This window comes from Branchiostoma belcheri, unplaced genomic scaffold (genome assembly GCF_001625305.1).
Source record: "Branchiostoma belcheri isolate BF01 breed outbred unplaced genomic scaffold, Haploidv18h27 scaffold69, whole genome shotgun sequence".
Lineage (NCBI taxonomy): Eukaryota > Metazoa > Chordata > Leptocardii > Amphioxiformes > Branchiostomatidae > Branchiostoma > Branchiostoma belcheri.
In genome coordinates this window covers 685,287-704,631 of record NW_017804342.1, presented here as the reverse complement: position 1 = coordinate 704,631, position 19,345 = coordinate 685,287, and the positions used below count along the sequence as shown (strand labels likewise).

Sequence of the window (19,345 nt, the reverse complement as noted above, 5' to 3'; positions counted from 1 at the left end):
CAATGGATACAGGCGGCCAATGGATACAGGACTGGCCAATATAAAGTCCCCCTGCCCCACCGAATCTGCTTGGAGATTAAGCCTTCAAGGCAACTCAGGTTCATTTATGGCTTTAGCCTGGGTGGCAGAATTAACAGGACCAGTACACAGGCCAGCCCCACTTACATTAAATACTCGGGGTCTAACTGAGGGGTGTCTATGCTTGGCTTGCAAGCCGGCATAACGTACCCCACCTGCGCAAAACCCTTAGTTAGAGTAGAGTAGAGTAGAGTAGAGTAGACTTAAATGTTGCATTGGAAAAAAATCATCTGCAATGCTGATGGGCAAAATTCTGATGCAACCTTGAGGAAAATCGTGAAAAATCCAGTTTTCGTGTGTGCAGTACATTCTGCTGACGTGCTATCTATGGTAGAATTTGGAGCTAGCCCGTATACTGCCAATGGTGACAGTCTGGTCATTCCAGGATTACTGTGAATATTCATGAATATTTGTGACCTTCATTTTGGCATGTTCACATCCAGAGGTCAAGCAAAATACATATTTTACCATGATCATAGCCATCTATATTTAACATGAAATAAATCTTACTGCATACATCTGATTTTTCCTTTGATAAATCATATGGATTACAACGTACAACGTTGTAAGTCACATCTTGCAATTGTAGTACTGATATCTTGGTTTTCTAAGCTCACAATTATGGCAGAAAACCCCAACATCAAGCTATCACAGCTCGATAGCTCAATTACCATCTCTACAGAGACGCAGACTTACCGGACTTGTCCAGCTCTCGTGCCGCGGTCGCCGCTCGTTCGAGTCCCGTCGGGTCGAACTTCCACCCTCCCCCTCCCCCACCACCGCCGCCGCCTTCCGAACTGTCCGACGACCCCTTCCCCTTATCGTCCGGAGGGGGTGGGGGGTTCGCGAACTGGGTAAAGTCCTGTGGGTACTGGTCCTTCTTAACTCCGAACAGCCACGACATTGCGGCGATTTGTTGTAACCTTTCTGAGGAGAGAAATCTTTAGTGATGCAACTCGCACGTGCGGTTTCACCTCTGTTAAATCGCCGGGTAATCGCGCCTACGTAACAGTAGCACGTTGTACAGAGCATCAAAATTCGTTTCTCAAAAATTCGTTTTTCTCAAACCGTAAGCACTATAAGCAACAAACCATTTCAATCATAATTATTAAATCTTATGACTCTACGTTTTTTATATATATGACGTAAATTAAACATTTATGGGTGATTTCTTTCATTCATAATGGATAGTTTGCCAATAACGAGCTATGTTACTCTGGAGGATTTTTCAAGATGGCCGCGCCCATGGATTTTTGTGTGGCTGTGAAAAAAGAGGACGCCCAAAACGTTCGAAAGAAATTCGAAACGTCGGGCTTATTCGACAGATCAAGGAGGATTCAAGTCCTAACAGATGGAGAAGCCGTAATTCCCCTGAAGACTTGCTCATGCACAGAAATAAATGATGTTTTAGGAGGTTTGGAACACCGAGTTTTGGATGATGCCCCCCTCCCACCATCTAGAAGAAAACAACACATTTCCCCTCAACAACGACTGCGGACAGCCATCTCTAAGTTTTTGGACGCAGAAGAGTTCGATGACGAGCTGGGAAGGGACATTCCAACGAAATGGGAGAAACACGGGGACCTCATCCTTTTGCCAGATTTTTGTTTTAGGTGTGCCTCAGCATTGATGTTGATTTCTGCATGTTTATTTATGACTTTATGAAAAGAAACTGCTTCAGAACTTTCATTTGTGTGCAGATTAGTGCAGTTATGTTTCATAATGATAATGATTACAGCCATTTTAAGATTGCAATAAGTATATTTGTCCACATTTTTTTAAAATTTATTTCAGCTTACAAAGAAGCCAGGGTGTCCCAACTAGCCAAAGACTATATTACTAAGGGACTCCCTATTATATTCATGAATATAATATACAGTTATTTACTGGTTCTCAGGTCTAAAGGTATGGATTTGCAAGTTAGAAATGTTCCTTTTCAGATCTCCCAGATGGAGAGACATGATCCATGCTAAGGTTCACCAGCAGGGCTGTGAGAGTGAAGGACAGTTGTGTCAGATGTGTGGATGTTTCTGGCAGCTGGTAGCTGAGTCCCTGGGGGGCACCAGACTGGCCAGGAGAGGGAACATACAGGACGACCCCTACAGGTCACCCAGGATGGAGCTGTTGCTAGGTAACCATGGATGGGTGGAGCACACAGACAATGGGATCAGGTAGGTAGATAAGAAGTACAGTATATACATGTGTAACAGTTGGGTTCAAGCACTGCAGCACCTCTAAGTCTAACTGAACCATTCCAAAGGGTCCGGACCTTTTGGAGTTGTGGTTAGTGCACTGGTGTCACAAGCTGGCTGCCTGGGTTCAGCGTGGGTTTGATTCCCGGCGTCCCGGGAGTTTTCCTGTTTCTACTCGCTCCTAATGTTTCACATGTATGTTTAATTTTTATACAGGCTTTTGATACATGATGTCATTTGCGCCATGTTTGAGTACAATTTGCACATCTGCTCTACTGTACAGATCAACATGGCTGCCAGAGGATTCAAATTATAATTAATATGACACAAGCAAAAAGCCAGTACTTGTGGTTATACTATATGTTTAACCATGGAGTTAAAAGGAGGTTGAAATCTCCTACGCAGGAAGACCAGTTCTGCAAATGTATCAAACTAATTAATCCACTTGAGAGTGGATCATCATTAGACTGCCCCGCCCTGCCCCATGTGGGAGGAACCTAAGATATTCTTATGGTAAAACAGTGTTAAGAGGATAATTATTGTGTCCTGCCCTCTTTCTAACAACAATGGTAAAATTGCACAGTGTTTATCTCTTCTAAACATATGCAATTCATGAAATCTGCAGTCATGGCAGGTGGAAGAGTTTTCAGACTCAGCTGACTGTTACCAACTCTGATGAGTATAACTGTAAGGTCCAGGAATACCACCTCTAGTCCACAACAATTAATTTTCCTTGGTTCTCAAAAAAATCCAGAAACTAATGAATCAAAACTAGTATTGGGCTCAAAATGTAGAACAGTATGAATAGATGTATAACCTGAGTACATGAATAAAGTTGTTACTTTCGTGGAAGATTTCTTTGCATTGTTTATTTTCAGGTACACCTATGATGTGACGAGGTGCATGTTCTCTCCTGGTAACATCACAGAGAAGCTGCGTGTAGCCAGGATGGACTGTGAGGGGGAAACAGTCGTGGACCTATACGCAGGTTTGTATAATGGTTGTATATCACAGACAGTAGACACTGCACAGCTCTGTAAAATAATTTCGGGTTTTGTGAATCTCTTGATATGTTCAATCAATTGTTTATTTATTGCTGACCCTGTCTATGCACTGGCCCACTGACTTTCATTGTTATTGTTATTGAATGGACGGACTACTTTCTCGTTGCTGCCCATAAGGCAACAGACATGCGTATTGCAAGAAATTAAAGACAGAAAATGAAACAACCTTTTCTAGAACCTTTGACCTAACTTCCAGTCAATGCCCCTGATGTGCCATTTTCTTGTTCAGTTCCTGTAGATGACCATACATGTACCTTGCAGAAAACTGTAACCACACTTGAATGTTTATCCTGCAGGTATTGGGTACTTCACCCTGCCCTTCCTGGTTCATGGGAAGGCAGCAGAGGTGCACGCCTGCGAGTGGAACCCTGCAGCTGTGGAGGCACTGAGGAGGAACCTGCAGCTCAACAAGGTCCAGGACAGGTGGGGGAAAGGGATATTTGAAATTCTAACAAACAGGTGTATGCATCTGCCCATGGGTAGAACCACACAGATAAGAATTTGCATGGTTCAGGAGATGGGAGCTCATTTGAAACATAAATAGCCCTGCACAAGTGAAAAACTATCATACTATAATATTTTTAGAGTCTACAAAGAAAACTACTAGCTGTTTGCTTTAACCTCTGAATATGCTGGCAAAAGTCATTTGTATTTGGTACAATTGCACACTGCTATGTGTTAATCTATGCTTCATCTGTTTGTTGTACAGATGCATAGTTCACCATGGGGACAACAGAGAGGTGTGTCCGCGAGGCGTGGCAGACCGTGTAAACCTTGGACTGATACCCTCCTCCCGGGACGGCTGGCCCGTGGCTTGCGCTGCCCTGAGACCGGACACAGGAGGCATCCTGCATATTCACGAAAACGTCACGACTTTCCCCAAAAAGGGCTCAGGCAGCCATAAAACTGGCACTCAGGAAACAATGGCCACTACGAAGCCCACTACTTCAAATACATGTAACTTGAAACAAGATTCAGACCAGCATGTATGCACCGATTTTGAGAAAGATTCACACAAAAGTAAAGGTGCTTCTTGCCAACATACTAGTAACCTGTGTAGTTGTAGCAAAATTGAAAATCTTTTAGATAAATTTTCTGGAAATCAACATCTACAGAAAGGAGTGAATGAAAGCCAAAGATGCAGCGACAAATGCAAACATGGTTGCCATGAAGTATGTTGCAGGAAAGAAAAGCAAGCAGGTACTTCATCTTCAGATAGTTATGAAGATCTTCAAACCAACGAACAAAATACTCAGGAAGGCAATACAGAAAAGACAGATGCGTCATGTTTTCCTGCCAGTCAAGATAGACAAACACAAAAGACAGATTCGAATTCTGTGAAAACAAGAGCTACATCTGTAAAGGAGGAATGGAATTGTTGGGCTGAAAGTGTTGCTGACAATGTGCAAAGCATGTTGATGGAGATACAAGGAGGTACATGGCAGACAAAGGTTTTACGTATTGAACATGTGAAGTCATATGCACCACATGTTGACCATCTTGTAGTGGATTTAGAATGTAGACCTTTACAGACAAACTGAGATGTGCAATTTTATTATCTTATCAATAAAAATCATAGAAATGTCATAATCTATTTTCTAGTCTCATTTTTACTTAGAAGGGTTGTGCTGGGTCAGGGTTAACAAAAAGAAAGGGGATTCTATAAGCACAGTATACTGAAAGCACAACATACTGAAGCAACATAATGCAGTAATGACATGAATTGCTAGGTGGCGCAGTTGCAACGTCTGAGCCACTGCATGGAGTTCGTTTTTGAACCTCCTTGTTTGAACCAACCAGCTTGTGAAGAAAAAGAAACACAAATTTATTCAATGACTGAAGAAAATAACAAGCCTCTTGGAGGGATTTGCAACAATAATAAGCAAGTTGTGCGTCATTTCTAACTAGTGTTTCCGGAAAGAGTAATTGAAGTGTGTTGTGAGTGTGCAGGAAGTCTTGACTCATTGTTTGCTCAAGGCAGGTGTACTCTCCAAGCAGAGGTGAGAGGGAGAGAACGTAGGATATTCCGACATGGCTAGCTAAGGGAGGCACATTTCCCTCTCACAGAGGGAAATGTGCCTCCCTTAGCTAGCCATGTCGGAATATCCTACGTTCTCTCCCTCTCACCTCTGCTTGGAGAGTAGGCAGGTGCAGACCAAGCCTGTAGGTCTTTCCTACGATCCTTGGTCATAAAAGACATGTAACTCTTAGTACAGGCATGGAGGTAGAAAATCACCTTCATGGTACGTACAGGGAAAGGATTAATATTCCAAATCACAAGTTCAATAGTCCATCAAATTTTACAGTTAAAATCTCACATTTCACTATTCGTCTATTGTACCAAAGTAAACCTCACATTTCACTATTGTACCAAAGTAAACCTCCGAATAAGCTTCTTCCCTGTAATGTTTTTCTAATGCGTATATATATACGCAAGAAAGATATTATTAAAAACAGATAAAAACAGAACGCTTATGCCTGGAATCGAAAGTTATTCTATGTGAGCATTCGGGGCAAGCAGGTTTCTTGGTGAGAAAACTAAAGACTTTCCTTGAAATTTGTGGTCAAAAAGAACACAAACTTCGCATTTATGTAGGTCATCTAGGTTGTGATTAAGAACCACAAAGGCCATTTCCTTGTTCCGGCGATTTAAAGCTTAAGGCTCTTATCGTGACAGGTGTGTGACCCCGCCCATTCGCCTTTATTTATTATGCCCATGGTGATGTGACGTTTCTTCGTGGCTAGGCTTAGGGCAATTAGAGGGTCTTTACGGAGGTTTTGAGTACACCCAAATAGCCATTTGTGAAAATATATAGAAGTAAAAAACATTCAAACAAATATCTTCATTCTATTAAACTATTTGAAGACCGTTTGGCGTTATGAGACAGATATTATAGGCCTTGATAGTGCGAAAAGATTGAGTTTTATGTGCGGAAAAGCCGCATGGAGAACCTCATATGCGGACGCCATCTTGAACGAGTAGCTCCGCACGGAAATATATCGACCATCACGGCGAACTTTCGTCCCGTCTTCACGTCGGATCGAATTTCTCGGCGCTGTTGACATCAAAACGTTTGAACTTATCGCACACAGTGTCTCGGATATTGACAACACAGAAGGAATACTGCAGGCGTGGATTGTACGTCGTTTTAGAGACGAAAAACTACCGCGACTCAAGGCTTTCTGATTTGGGACACTTGGTTTGGGACGTCCCGTACTAAGAACACTTTTAGTTTCTTGAGTCTACGGATTTAAACTGTGCTCCTTACGTGGTGAACGTCACACGATGGTGAGCTAAATAGTCCCCAGACTTCTAAAAGACTTGAAAGTGACTCTAGGGAGCGAAAAATCCAACTTTCTGAGATGTACAGGTAGCGGAAACCGCGAGTCGAAGATGTCAGAAAGGTGAGTGTACAGAGGGGAGGGGGGGGTAGAGAGGGACTAGCATATAAACTACCGGTAAAACACACAAAACTACACCTCGTCAAATAATCTTTTTACTTCGAAATTGTACAAAACAGGAGATGAAGATCATACTCTAACTTATGGAATGGTTAGATTGTTGTATTCGTCTGAAATAAGACAGTAAGCTAACATCAATTTTACCAAGGACATTATACAGAATGTGTATAATGTCCTTGATTTTACCATGAAGAACGCATGTTAGCATGCAGCCTCTTGGGAGTACTAGTAATTAGACATGTCTGGTGTAACCACATTTATATTTCAAGTCATACATTTTCATACAGGTTTACCGCTTGTGCGTTGTGATCAGTACATACTAGTAGCTGACTTGGCCACATTTTCCTAGATTTACTAGAACAAAATTATAAGTTAATACGGTGTCTTACAAGATTTTTACCCAATCTAAATTATTCTAATGTTACATGCAAGGCAAAGTTTGATGTATTTTAGAAAGGTAAAGTTAGAGTGAGTTTTAGAAAGTCTGAGTACATTTAGATTGATTATATGGTATAAAAGAAGAAGGAGGTGGGAAAATTACTGTGCCTATTTTCGATGCCATTATAATTTGCAGTTTAAGGACTCCCCAGGGACTTACAGTTCTACCTGCTAGACTGCTTTTTCCTGCATATGTCAGATCTAATCAATTTAAAATTAACCAAATTGCTAGTAAGCCATGGGGAAATCTGCTCATAATTGTCATGATGAGTTCTCCCAAGCTAGCTGGGAGTTTCGTTTTTACTAGTACATTTACAACTAAAACTTTAAAGGTAGTAAAGTCAGGAGCTTTAAATGTCTGAAGTTTATGTCACTGTTTCATGATGGACAAAAATATCTTGCTACTTGTATATATGAATGATTGTCCATTACCATACTCTGTTTCTTGTTGGTACAACATGTAGGTTTAACATATACCTTGTACATCACAAGTACAAGTCTTGTGACAACAATCTGCTTAGTATATTATTGGTAAACACGACCCAAGAACTTTCTCACGGGAGAAGGTGTTAGACCAGTCAGGTGTATACAGGTGTTTTTAAACTTACATTCTTGTTAGGGATTCAAGGGTTTTTCACTGACACACACAAAGAACATTGTGTGTTTGTTGTTCTAAGGCATTCTAGTGTGTCTACCTTTCTGTAGCAATCACAGTTTTCTACGTACCCAGATCTGTTTTTCCATCATTTGAGTCTTTTTGACAGAATTTTATTTTATTTGCTGCTCAATGCAGACAAAGATCTGTATTGCCCCAAACAAGGCGACACTGACAGATACTAGTAGCCCACTGAAATATGGACAGGTGAAACACGGGTTGTCACAGTGTAAACAGGGGTCTCCCCAGAAATTTCTAGGGGAGAGGTGCACCTTAGTCGGTTGATGTCGCCCCACACAAAAAAATCAGCAAATTTTCAAGAAAATACAAAGAGAAAATACTAAATTTGAATATTTTGGGAGAGGTGCTAGGCTTTGGGGAAAGGGGAGCCATCTTGCTTCATTGCTTGGGGAGATCCCTGGTAAAGAACTCTCTGTTAACCAGCTGTAGTTACATGTTGGTTGAACTTGACTCAGTGGGGTAACTCTGACATGGGTTGTTGGTAGTGTTGTACCTCCCCTACCCAGAAGTGTTGACATACGATCGCTCAGCTTTATCCTCAGCAGACAGCCGTGACTACCTCCATAGTGACTGACTATTTGTAGACAAACCTGTCACAACACTGATCATTTTGCTTTCTTGTTGGCTTTCCGCCAGCTTTTTCTCTCACAGTGATCTCTATAGAGCACAAGAAGAGTTTTTGGCCAGAAAAAGCTACAACTTTAGTGTCTGTACAATGCAGCAGCACTGTGTGGTATGAGCATAGAGGCAAGCCCTTTTGTGTCACAAATTGTTAAGCTCCAATAACGCATGGCTAACCCTTACACAACAGTCATGTGAAACAAGAGACTATCATGTTTACTTCCAATGTAGCAGTCAGAGCAGACAGAGTTCCCTACAAGCGAAGTGAATTGTATCATGTTAAAGGTAATGTGGCCAAAATCTATATTGATTCGTGTGATAGTTTTAAAAGGTTTAATAATATGTTCTCAAACATTTCTAGTGAATATAGCAAGAGGTTTCCATGAAAACAAATGGCTTAGAGTGAGCGGAAAACTTGAATCTTGTGCTTGTATGTTCACCCGACCCCCAAAACTATGTTTTGGTCTTCCAGTTCAGCATTATATTTCTAGGATTCAAGAGCCAACAAAGGAAATTTGTGTGGCTTAAATGGGTTTTCAATCACTGACAAAAGCACTGTGACAGTGTATTACATTGTTGCCTTCCACTGTGACATAATAATGCTCACTGATGCAAACATTGCGTGCAAAAGTATGAAAGCAAACGAAACATTCCATCAGCTATCAGCTAGAAAGATACATGTACATGTATGTTTAACTTTTGCTGTTACTGTTAGTCTAAATCAACAGTTTTAAAAGCAGTCTACTGTTTCATTTCCTGGTATCACTTTTGGAATTGAGGCATTTGCACAAGAATCAATGCATTGCGTGCAAAAGTTTGACTTCTTTAGCCCTAAAAAATCTATCAGAATATTATTAGAAATTATACTGGGTATGTTTAATGTATGTTTAACCAAGGAGCTTCCATCAATGTCCTTGATCTGAGTAAATCAGCAGTTTTAAATTAAAATCATTTTTTACGATTGAGGCCTATGCACAACAACAAATGTAATATAAAAAAGTGAGGTCGTTAGCCTAGCAAATTTAAAGGTCACCATGAATTACAATGTGTTCCGCCAGTTCCGGTAATTGCTTCCAATCTCCTGGGTTCCCAACAAGAAGGAGCTGATAACAATGTGGTTGCTCTGGTGGTTTCAAGAATGATAAGGTGTTAGCATATAGTAATGGTTAAAAAAAGTTGGTTACTACCTCAGAGTGGTATCAATTTAAAATCCTTCATGAAAATTCAAGGCAGTGACATTGGCATTTACTGAAAGAAACTATCTAGAGTATTTTTCCTACAATATTTGGTGACAAATTTGTAAAGAGTAATCTGGAATGTAGTTCACACCTGTTCTATAGGACTGGTTTTGATAATCCCCATGGAAATTGGAACATTCCTACATCACCTAGTGATGCGGATATTCTGATGCTGTTTTCCTCGTCATGTTTTGTTGTTGTTTTATAACTTCACTTTGTTCCATCACTTTGTCTCTTTATGTTATTGCAAACTTGAGATACAATTTTGCCATGTACACGTAAGAGATTGCCTCTTAACTCAAGTTAAAAGCGTTGCTTACTAGTACTTAGGGCCTAGCATAAGGCCTAGGAAAAAAATGTTGTGTTTCCTGTTTCCCGACCGACCCTAGAAAAACCTGCAAGGGACATAATTTTTCAAGCTGATCAACCTTAACTTTTTCAGCTCCGTGATTTGACATCTGAGTGATAAAAGGCTGTACAATTGGTTTTCTAACATTGACATTGAAAATAAAAGTATCCTCATGCAAGTTTTACTTTGTTAAACTGAGTTGGACCCCTATACAGAGTCTGAAGTCTAAAAAAAAAAAGACAATAGCAAAAGAAGATAACTAGCACAGAGGTCACACCGGACCAGTGCTTTTGTTAGATGTCCTTTCAGCATTGGTATGCACCAGACAAAACCACCCGCTGACTTCTACACACTTTTGGTAGATTTATACTCCTACTGTCCTTAGTTATGCAAACCTGAATGTTCGACTTTGCTCCTTCCTACCCATGGATGTTGAGTGCCATTTTTTCATTGTTTGCTTGGTTTTAGGCTGCCTATTCATTGAGCTTGATATGTGCACGTATGTGTATGTGACATTGTATTAAAAACTTATTTATTTTCGTGTCTTTAGTTGGTACTTGATGTTGAAACTAAATGCATTTTGTGTGCTATAGAATAAGATAATACAATTGTAGTTGTATCACATATTGGTAGTACTGAACATCATCTGCAAAAACAATTACTTGGTAAGTTGGTTGTCCAAGAAAACTCTGAGTCTGAATCCAATACAGCAAATTCTATGAATTTTACAATTGTTTTTTATCAGCTATGGTAGAGGTACTAACTCTTCGTTGACATTCATTCTTTTTCATTGTACACGTACAAATACCTTGGATATGAACAATATCTTATGAACAAATTCAATACTTACATGTACTTACTTGAACAATGCAATAATATCTTATACTGACTATAATACTCAAGGGAAATGTATGTCCTTTTGCACAGTGGGTACTCGTAAACAAGGTTTAAATCTGCCTTCAACTGTAGTAACCTTCTTGTCTGGAGGTGTAGTGTGCCGTGCCCCAAACATGTAAGAGGTTAATGATGTCTATTGTGAGCTGATCTGGGGCTGTAATACACGCCATAAAATAATCATGATGTTGTGTAGAGCGACTTGTAGACATGTCATAAATTATAGACATCAACCTTTATCCTACTAGACTGTGGGTAGAAATATTCTATAACCATTCTTTCCAAGTCGAAGGTACATTTTGTAAATATATATCAAGTGAGAACAGTTTTGAATCTCTACAAAATTTTTCTGCACATTGATACTATAACCAAAACGAGCGATACTACATATTCTTTGTATCTGGCCTCTTGTAAATTTGAATTTATGGTTATATAGTTTTCAGATACAACTGCAGTTACGTAAACTGTTATTTACTCAAGGCATTCTTGCTAACATTGTGAGTTTGCCTTGCGTGACGTTGGCGTCATAGGTGCATAGAGCAAGGGGGCGCGCCGGTCAATCTTTACAATAGACCTTGGCATTAATTGATTATGAAACAGATGTATGTTGATAGTAGGGTGATAGGTACATTCGTACATCAAATCATTATGGTATACGTGGGAAAATATCATTATGTACACTATGGGTGAAATGTATTGTATACTTTAGGCTTAGTATCAGTCTTTGCAACTGTCACCAAATTTGTGACTGCATATAGTACATTAGCCAAAGTACAAGTGCACAGTACAATACTCCAATTGAACTTCACAAAGCTCTATTGTGTATCTCCATATGATGATTGTCAATAAGTATAAAATATTAATAACATGATAAACCTTTGAGTAACTTGTCAGAATTCATATCATACAGGATATTAAAGACTGCAACCCAATGTGCAGGCAAAATCAGAATTGTGGCCACAATACTAAGAATATGGAATGGTACAAAAATATAGTAAAAAAGTTTACATTATGAAGTTTTTTTTACTTTTTTACAACTTAAAGATTACCAACATTTTCCAAAAAATTGTCATTATCGTCAGTTGACATAATGAACTTTTTACTTTTTTACAATTTAAAGATTACCAGCATTTTCTAATAATTGATTTGTCATTATTGTCAGTTTACATAATGACTTTTTTTTACTTTAGTTTTAATTTTTACAAGTCAAAAATTACCAACATTTTTAAACAATTGTCTTTATTTTCCCCCCAGTTCCTCTATAGGCACCAACAGTAGCAGTGGTCTGGGAACCATCCAGAGTTCCCAGTCTGGCTCCAGTGACTACAGTGACATCAGTGGCACCACAGTCCCTCTCATCCTGGTCACCTCACACAGGGATGACTCTACCAGCAAACTGGGCAGTCAGGCATCCTTCAAACAGGTAGGAAAATAATTCAGACTGGAAACTTTTCTCTAACTTTATAAAAGTTATGGAAGTCTGACCAAAGTACAAAATTCTGATATCATTTTGCTCCTGACTCCCTTTTTGAGTTAATTTTACTAAATTTTTAGTCTTGATGGAAAGTTTCAAAGTTTTTAAACTTCTTGTCCCAGCTTCTTAGGTCAGAAAACTTTCTTTTTTTTTCAGTCAATCGACATGTAGTTTAGGATAGAAATTATATGAGACATACATGTAACAGTTAGTCTGGTTTACCGGACAGTGCGTGAGTACAGATATTTGGGTCGTTGTCTTGAAATTGTTAGAAATGGTGGTCCTGTAAATTCTAGCCTGAAGTTATGCTTTCATGCACATTTCATGTACCATCTAGAAAACATGCCGTGCCTAGTGAGCTAGCCCAAATTGTGTTAGCTGTTGTTGAAAGTGCAGGGGTGTAGTACTAGGAACACTACACCTGGCTATGCGTCAACAATCATTCTGTGTTCACTGCCAACAAATAAGGAGATTACGTTTTCTAAAGACAGGGTCTTCCTGTCCAAACAGCGTAGTCCATCCAGAGTGCTTGTATTACCCTGTCGTATGTTCTGCGCACAAAAACGTTTGAAAGTGGACCTGTCGAAAGAGAAATGAGCAGGTGTAACATTTCGCGCATCCAAGAAAAGGACGACAATCGAGTTTCGTTTGTCGTGACTTGCTCAGGTCGGCACAGGGTGGCGGAATGTCACGTAAAAAGCTGTTGACGTGGTCACCACGGTGACAGGATAAACATAGATTTAAGTTCTTACAAGCCCTGAGGTCACTGACCTATATATAGAGCCAGCTTGTCTGTCGAGTTAAAACTATAATTGCTCAGTCATCTATGCAGGAAAATGAATTGCTTTAAAATGAAAAGCTATACTAAAAGTAATTTGTTACTGATTGGAAAAACACACTCATATTTTGAAGCAGATCTTACTTTGCCATTAAGAACCTTTTATAGTCTGCTTGACCTTCATGTACTAACAGTTATTGACAGGTATGAACTACAATTGGCACCACACCTGTGCAAAATTAGGTACAGTTACAGGGACAGTCAGTACTAGTGGTTCAAAGTTTTCAACTCAAGAAGGTTACATGTGCTGTACTCTGAGCCTGATACAATAGGCTATAGGTAGAAGGAGGAAGTCCTTTAGTGATTATATGGATAATATACTCCCTAAAACATTTTTAGTACATGTACATATACTTGCATTGTATGCAAACAATATACAGGTTCTAACCAGTGTACTGGTACACAGCTTGAATGGCAGAATTAGTTACATGCAGACTACATTATGACTATGTCATGCTTATAAAACTGTTGTTCCCTCAACCAGCTGCCAGCCAACAGATACTGCTACACATCCTGGCACGAGGTAAAAAATGCAGAAGTCAAGGGTGACCAGCTCAACTGTCCACGGATCAGAGAAGGTAGGAGCACTGGCAAATTTGAGCAGGAATACTTCGAAGGAAAAATGTACCTATATTTCATTTCTAAAAGACTATTTCAATTTAAAACCTCTAGTACTCTATATACTAGTGTTGGATATGCATTTTTTATTGGAAGGATGATACAATACGATGTATAGGGAAGGATAAAATAATGTTGGAGAATGGATGAAAAAAAATTTGACCGGATTTAATTGAAGAAAACTGCTCTACATAAGTACCAAACTTACACACATTTGAGGCAATCGTTTACTTTAACATAGGACATAATTAACAATGTACTTTGTCCATTTGAAATGTATGTCTAGAGAAAAGAAACTGCAAACTGAGCAATTTGATTGTTTGTTCATCGTAGGTCCGAGAGAAAAAGAGCGTACGTTTTACTCCCTCCGTGACGAGGATGGGAACCTGGTCCACCATGACAGGAGAGGGAAGAAACGCATGGACTACAGGAACAAGATGGAGAACTGGGAAAATGCAGTGGTGAGGGATATCTGTTTGTTTGTTTGTTTCTTTGTCTGTTTGTTTATAATGTTATAGATATTTGAGGTTACTCCAATTTTTTTCAATAACAAACAAAATAATAGTAAGAGAATTTCTTTGGAGTTTTTAATAATGCATGGTGTAGAAGGTACATACAGTCATGTACACATGTAAGTTTTAGATAATCCAATGAAAAATTTTTAAAAAGTACAGATAGACCAAAAAATTGCCAACTTTATTTTCAAGCATTAGATTTAGCGAAAAAGGTATTTTGAATAGACCAAAAAGAAGAATTAGCCAAGAGCATTTAATAGGGAGTTGTATTGGGACATGTCCCTATTACTTAAATCAAAAGATTGTACATTGTACATTACACTGACTTTACAAATAGGTGTTGATGCTTTTTCTTCTTCTCCTTGTTCAGTCTGTCAACTTGTCCTTCCAAGACCTGGGCGACGCCTACCAGCGTGAGAACTTTGTCAGAGTCTTAAAGAGACTGATCAGGACGGAGGAGTTACAGCTGATGGACAACTCACTAACGGACGTACACACTGTTTCCTTGCCAAGGTACATGCACTATTTATTTATTTATTTATTTCTGTTTTCTTTATACAGGGTAGGCGCACGCAGTACAATAGACTGCTTTACAGGTGTGCCCTGTACAGATAGACATAAACAGCAACAACAGTAAACAAAATAACACTATCATGTTTCTCTTCTGATTTTCTATAAGATTTTCAATCCTAAGTACATGTATCTTTGTGTAATTGAATATATGTAGTTTGGAGTCTTGTTTTACAATAATTGTACTGAATTGCTTGAGTTGCTTGGCTGATTTTTTTTCTCTTTCTTATTTCAGGTGTAAATATTTGAATTTGAGCAGAAATTTCATCCCGTCATTTAAGGTAAGACTTACATTGTTGCAATTACAAAGTAACTTTTTAACAAATACAAGTTTTGTTTCTTATAAACTTAATTCTGTGATTGTGCATGTTGCATTATATACACTGACAGTGTTGTTTGTTTGTTTGTTTGTTATTTAGAAGTTGCCCAGGTTACCGGTGGTGGAACACCTGTATCTGGAACAGAACAACATCAGTTCGTTGGACGGTTTGGATGTTTTGAGACGAGCCCCGCTCCAGTCCCTCCATCTCAGGAGTAACCCTGTGTCTTTCTCTGTCAACTACAGGCAAAGGTGAGAATATAATGTACATGTATTGGCGTCGGGTGGCGTAGTGGTAGAGCGTTCGACTATGAAACGGGGAGACCCGGGTTTGACCCCGAGTTGTACCCGGGACATGTCTGGACATGTGCCCGACGTTGTGCCCTTGGGAAAGAGGCTACGTTGCGTGTGGCGAAACCATTTTTTGATGATACATGTAACTAGCAAGAAATCTTGAATATTTTACCAGCATGATAGTCTTAAAAATGGCGCTGGCTAGGCCAACTTTACTGCTGGACTTGCTTTGAGTCAAGTACAAATGTAGTAAAGATGGTCTGTGAAAATATTGCCATGCTTTCTTTCATGCTTTCCATGCTTTCTTACTTTTCAACTTTTGTTTGTGAAGTTTTAGGTAACGGTTATATTTCATGTACGGGCATGGTACATGCTACTTGTGTCTTGTACACTTGAAGAAAAGTTTTAATAGTGTGCTAATGTCCTTTTTTCTTTCCCTCTCTTCTTGCAGAGTTTTTCAGATCTTGCCAAGCTTGAAGTCCTTAGATGGAGTAAAAAGACTTCCGTCCGATTCTGTGTTCGACTCAGAAGAAGAGCCATCTAGGATGTGTGTCATCTGCTAGCACGCTGTTAGACTGGATCACAGACATTTGAGATGCATCTGTTAGTAAGAATCGAAGACATTCGGGACACAGCTGTTAGTCTGGATTGCAGACTTTCAGTATGCAGCTGTTAGTCTGGACGGCAGACATTTAGGATGCAGCTGTTAGTCTGGATTGCAGGCTTTTGGGGTGTCATACTAACAGAAAAACATTAAGTGCCAGTCTACAGAGGCCATGAAGAGACATTACAAGGAGCTGGACTAGCTTGTGTACTCAATGATGCTGGGAGAGCAAAACTATTTTATGCTGTAAATTTTTATGTAAAAAGTTGAATTTTTGAATGTGTAAGAAGAGGAACAAAGTTCTCTTGTTTGTGCAAATATTTCTAAATGGAATGTCTTTCTTAAGAGTAAATCTGAATGTAAATTTTTGTACTTTTTATACCTTCTTCAAACTTAATAAGGGATGATATGCAATCTTAGAGAAATGGGTATCTTCAATCTTCTCCTAACACTATGTTCCAAATCGTTGATATGACTAAGTGGCATACATGTTCATGTACATGTATTGTCTTGTGTGGGACATATATTGGGCATATGGATACATACTTTCTTTACTGTGGAAATTGATGATTTAAGTACCTAAAGCTTTATACATGTATTTTCATTCACATTCTCCTCTAAGTAAAATTGTCTTATAATTTGTACAGCCATGTATTGATTATTGACACTACATCCAGTGTTTTTTTAGATAAAAAGTATTTACATGTGTTGGTGTGTTTTGTACTTGTACATTTATAACTCACAAATGTATCATGTTGTTATAGGTTTAAAAGAAAAAGCATTGTGTTTTCTTGTCTGAAAAACTACTTTAGCTGACCAACTCCCCTGCCATGTTATCTGTCTATTTGGCCAATTTCTACTCTTTCCAGCCACTCCTGAAGCCTGCTATCCCATCATTTGGATTCTGATGTAGACTATGATTATGTGCATTGTGCAGAAATGCACACAGTAACTTATTTGTTTGCTAGGCTCAAAATATCTTTGGTTCCTGCCCTTTGGCCTGTAGTACATGTACATTGTATGTTGGGCAACAAAAACCAATAGAACAGTTCTATGCAAATGCCACAGGGTGCCCTAGCATTGTATCACCTGCTCCACAGTTGTAGCATACTGTTAACATCAATAGTACTATCCAAGCATGTTAATTTAGGCCATTCTAGTAGTTAACAGGTCTTTGTACTCTTTGCAATGTTTGCGTGGGGGCAGCTATTAAGGGCTAACATTTTGTTGGACCAGAAGAGATTCGCTACAACTAAAAATTGAAACTAAATAATCAATATTTTGTAATTGGAATTTGTAATGTATGTGCAAACATTTTCAACCACTTTGTGATGTTCAAGTTTTTTTCCTTATAGATTTTCTAAAAATGCATCTTTGAAACATGTAATAAGAATGGGAAATACATGCAATGAATAAGAAATATGTCAACAGAGATTGCAGCATGTTTCTAAGTGCAGTTTGTATAATTAATGTACATATTAGATTGTTACTTCTGTATAAAGTATCCCTCAGCAGTCTGTACAGTGCAATGTTTCAATCTATTGACTTTTATCACTTTTGGAATGGAAAATATATTTTCAAGCATAAAATGACAGTGTGTGTTGTCTGTATTTTGGATGACGAGTGGATTGTCAGAGAAGTGTTTGTATGTTCAGAATCAATGTATGAATCATGAATAATTCACAATCTAAAGTGAGTGTTCATGTTCATTGATTGAATATGAACTGAACTGCTGAATGGGTTATTTATCAACTACATGTACCTTTATATAGTACGACAAAGAAGTTGTAAGTCAAATTCCAGTCAGCTCAGCTGCATCTCTCCTGCAAAATAGCCACATGAAAACTTTTAGACGAGAAACCAAAGTTGACCATTTTTTTAGGTTTACGGTCTACAAGCGCCATCTAGCGGAATGAATCAGCAACACAACATATGTTGCGGTCTGGAGCGGAACTGCAGAAAATGTAATTCTGATAGGGCATATTAGGCCACACTGATTTAATTATATGGATGACATCCTCTGGGGACCACAAAACTAATGCGAGAGGGCGAAAAAAAATCCAGCCAAAAAAAAATGCTGCTTAACCACAGGAATACAAAGCCGATAATGCGGATTGAACCACAGGACACAGTGACTGCATCAAACAAACAAGTCTTTATTTGCAGGAGGTAGATGTAGATAGTCTTATTCTGGTCTCATCCTCCTTCACAGCTTCCTCCTTCACAGCTTCCTCCTTCACATCTTCACAGCTTCCTCCTTCACAGCTTCCTCCTTCACAGCTTCCTCCTTCACAGCTTCCTCCTTCACAGCTTCCTCCTTCACAGCTTCCTCCTTCACATCTTCACAGCTTCCTCCTTCACAGCTTCCTCCTTCACAGCTTCCTCCTTCACAGCTTCCTCCTTCACAGCTTCCTCCTTCGCTGTTTTCTCTTCCCACAGAAAAACGTAAAAGGTATTGCTTGACCTACATTGTAGGTAGATATAAACATTATATATACAGTATATAGTTTATACTTAATACCCTGTAGAAGTGCATGTATACAACAAGGGGATTGATTTCAGATAAAAGTTTGAGATCAATAGTAATTCTTACCTCAAAGGCTCACTTCTGCTGACAATCTTCGCTTTAGTTGTTGCAGTTTTGTCAACAACAAATTATACGGACAAAACAGTCGAACTGAGCAGTTACTCAAGCAACGGGATAAGGAAGCTTAAACGGGGGGATGCGTCTATTTACTTGATATTCATAATCATTTTTGAGTGTCTAGTTTGTTATTTTTATTTCCATAATGTACAAGTGGCGGTCATGATTTACTAGTAAGTTGTGCACAACTTCATTCCACCGTCACGTTGTCTTTGTCCTCTTACTAGTATTTGCTTCAGATGCTTTCTTGGAATTAAAAAAAAAATTACGGTCTGTGGTGACCGTTGGGCAATCTGGCGTTCTACATCGCGATATGAATAATTTGTAATAACGTTTGACAAAATGATGTGCTACGTAGAATTAAAGCGACTTGATTACCCATCTGGAATAATTTACCGACAACGCTTAATGTTAAACAAAGCCGACCTGCTACGATTAACGGTGAATTAGAACAACT

At 39.0% G+C, this 19,345-nt stretch overlaps 3 protein-coding genes across 3 annotated transcripts in view; 2 read left to right on the top strand and 1 right to left on the bottom strand.

The window, feature by feature from the left end:
* Positions 1-1,070, bottom strand: part of LOC109484238 (ATPase family AAA domain-containing protein 3-like) — an 8,412-nt gene extending 7,342 nt beyond the window's left edge. The window contains exon 1 of the mRNA XM_019787507.1: positions 775-1,070. Coding sequence (XP_019643066.1) covers positions 775-982 — 208 coding nt within the window. The 5' untranslated portion in view covers positions 983-1,070. The remainder of the gene's footprint in view (positions 1-774) is intronic.
* Positions 1,071-1,307: 237 nt separating this feature from the next.
* Positions 1,308-4,929, top strand: LOC109484225 (tRNA wybutosine-synthesizing protein 2 homolog). The gene is made up of 5 exons (XM_019787485.1): positions 1,308-1,691; positions 2,019-2,249; positions 3,149-3,258; positions 3,631-3,757; positions 4,044-4,929. The coding sequence occupies exons 1-5, from the start codon at positions 1,312-1,314 to the stop codon at positions 4,873-4,875; spliced, it is 1,680 nt and encodes a 559-aa protein (XP_019643044.1). The 5' UTR covers positions 1,308-1,311; the 3' UTR covers positions 4,876-4,929.
* Positions 4,930-6,305: 1,376 nt separating this feature from the next.
* On the top strand, positions 6,306-17,821 carry LOC109484226 (leucine-rich repeat-containing protein 49-like). The gene is made up of 8 exons (XM_019787486.1): positions 6,306-6,739; positions 12,267-12,435; positions 13,809-13,902; positions 14,276-14,403; positions 14,828-14,970; positions 15,263-15,308; positions 15,447-15,598; positions 16,092-17,821. The coding sequence occupies exons 1-8, from the start codon at positions 6,729-6,731 to the stop codon at positions 16,201-16,203; spliced, it is 855 nt and encodes a 284-aa protein (XP_019643045.1). The 5' UTR covers positions 6,306-6,728; the 3' UTR covers positions 16,204-17,821.
* The last annotated feature ends 1,524 nt before the right edge of the window (positions 17,822-19,345 follow it).

Bases quoted from the DNA above. Each gene is read 5' to 3' on its own strand.
- LOC109484226 (XM_019787486.1), top strand. The intron at 14,404-14,827 runs GTGAGGGATATC...CTCCTTGTTCAG, and splicing joins AGAACTGGGAAAATGCAGTG to TCTGTCAACTTGTCCTTCCA. The intron at 14,971-15,262 runs GTACATGCACTA...TTCTTATTTCAG, and splicing joins CACACTGTTTCCTTGCCAAG to GTGTAAATATTTGAATTTGA.
- LOC109484225 (XM_019787485.1), top strand. From the start codon at position 1,312: ATGGCCGCGCCCATGGATTTTTGTGTGGCTGTGAAAAAAGAGGACGCC. The intron at 3,259-3,630 runs GTTTGTATAATG...TTTATCCTGCAG, and splicing joins AGTCGTGGACCTATACGCAG to GTATTGGGTACTTCACCCTG. The intron at 3,758-4,043 runs GTGGGGGAAAGG...TTTGTTGTACAG, and splicing joins CTCAACAAGGTCCAGGACAG to ATGCATAGTTCACCATGGGG.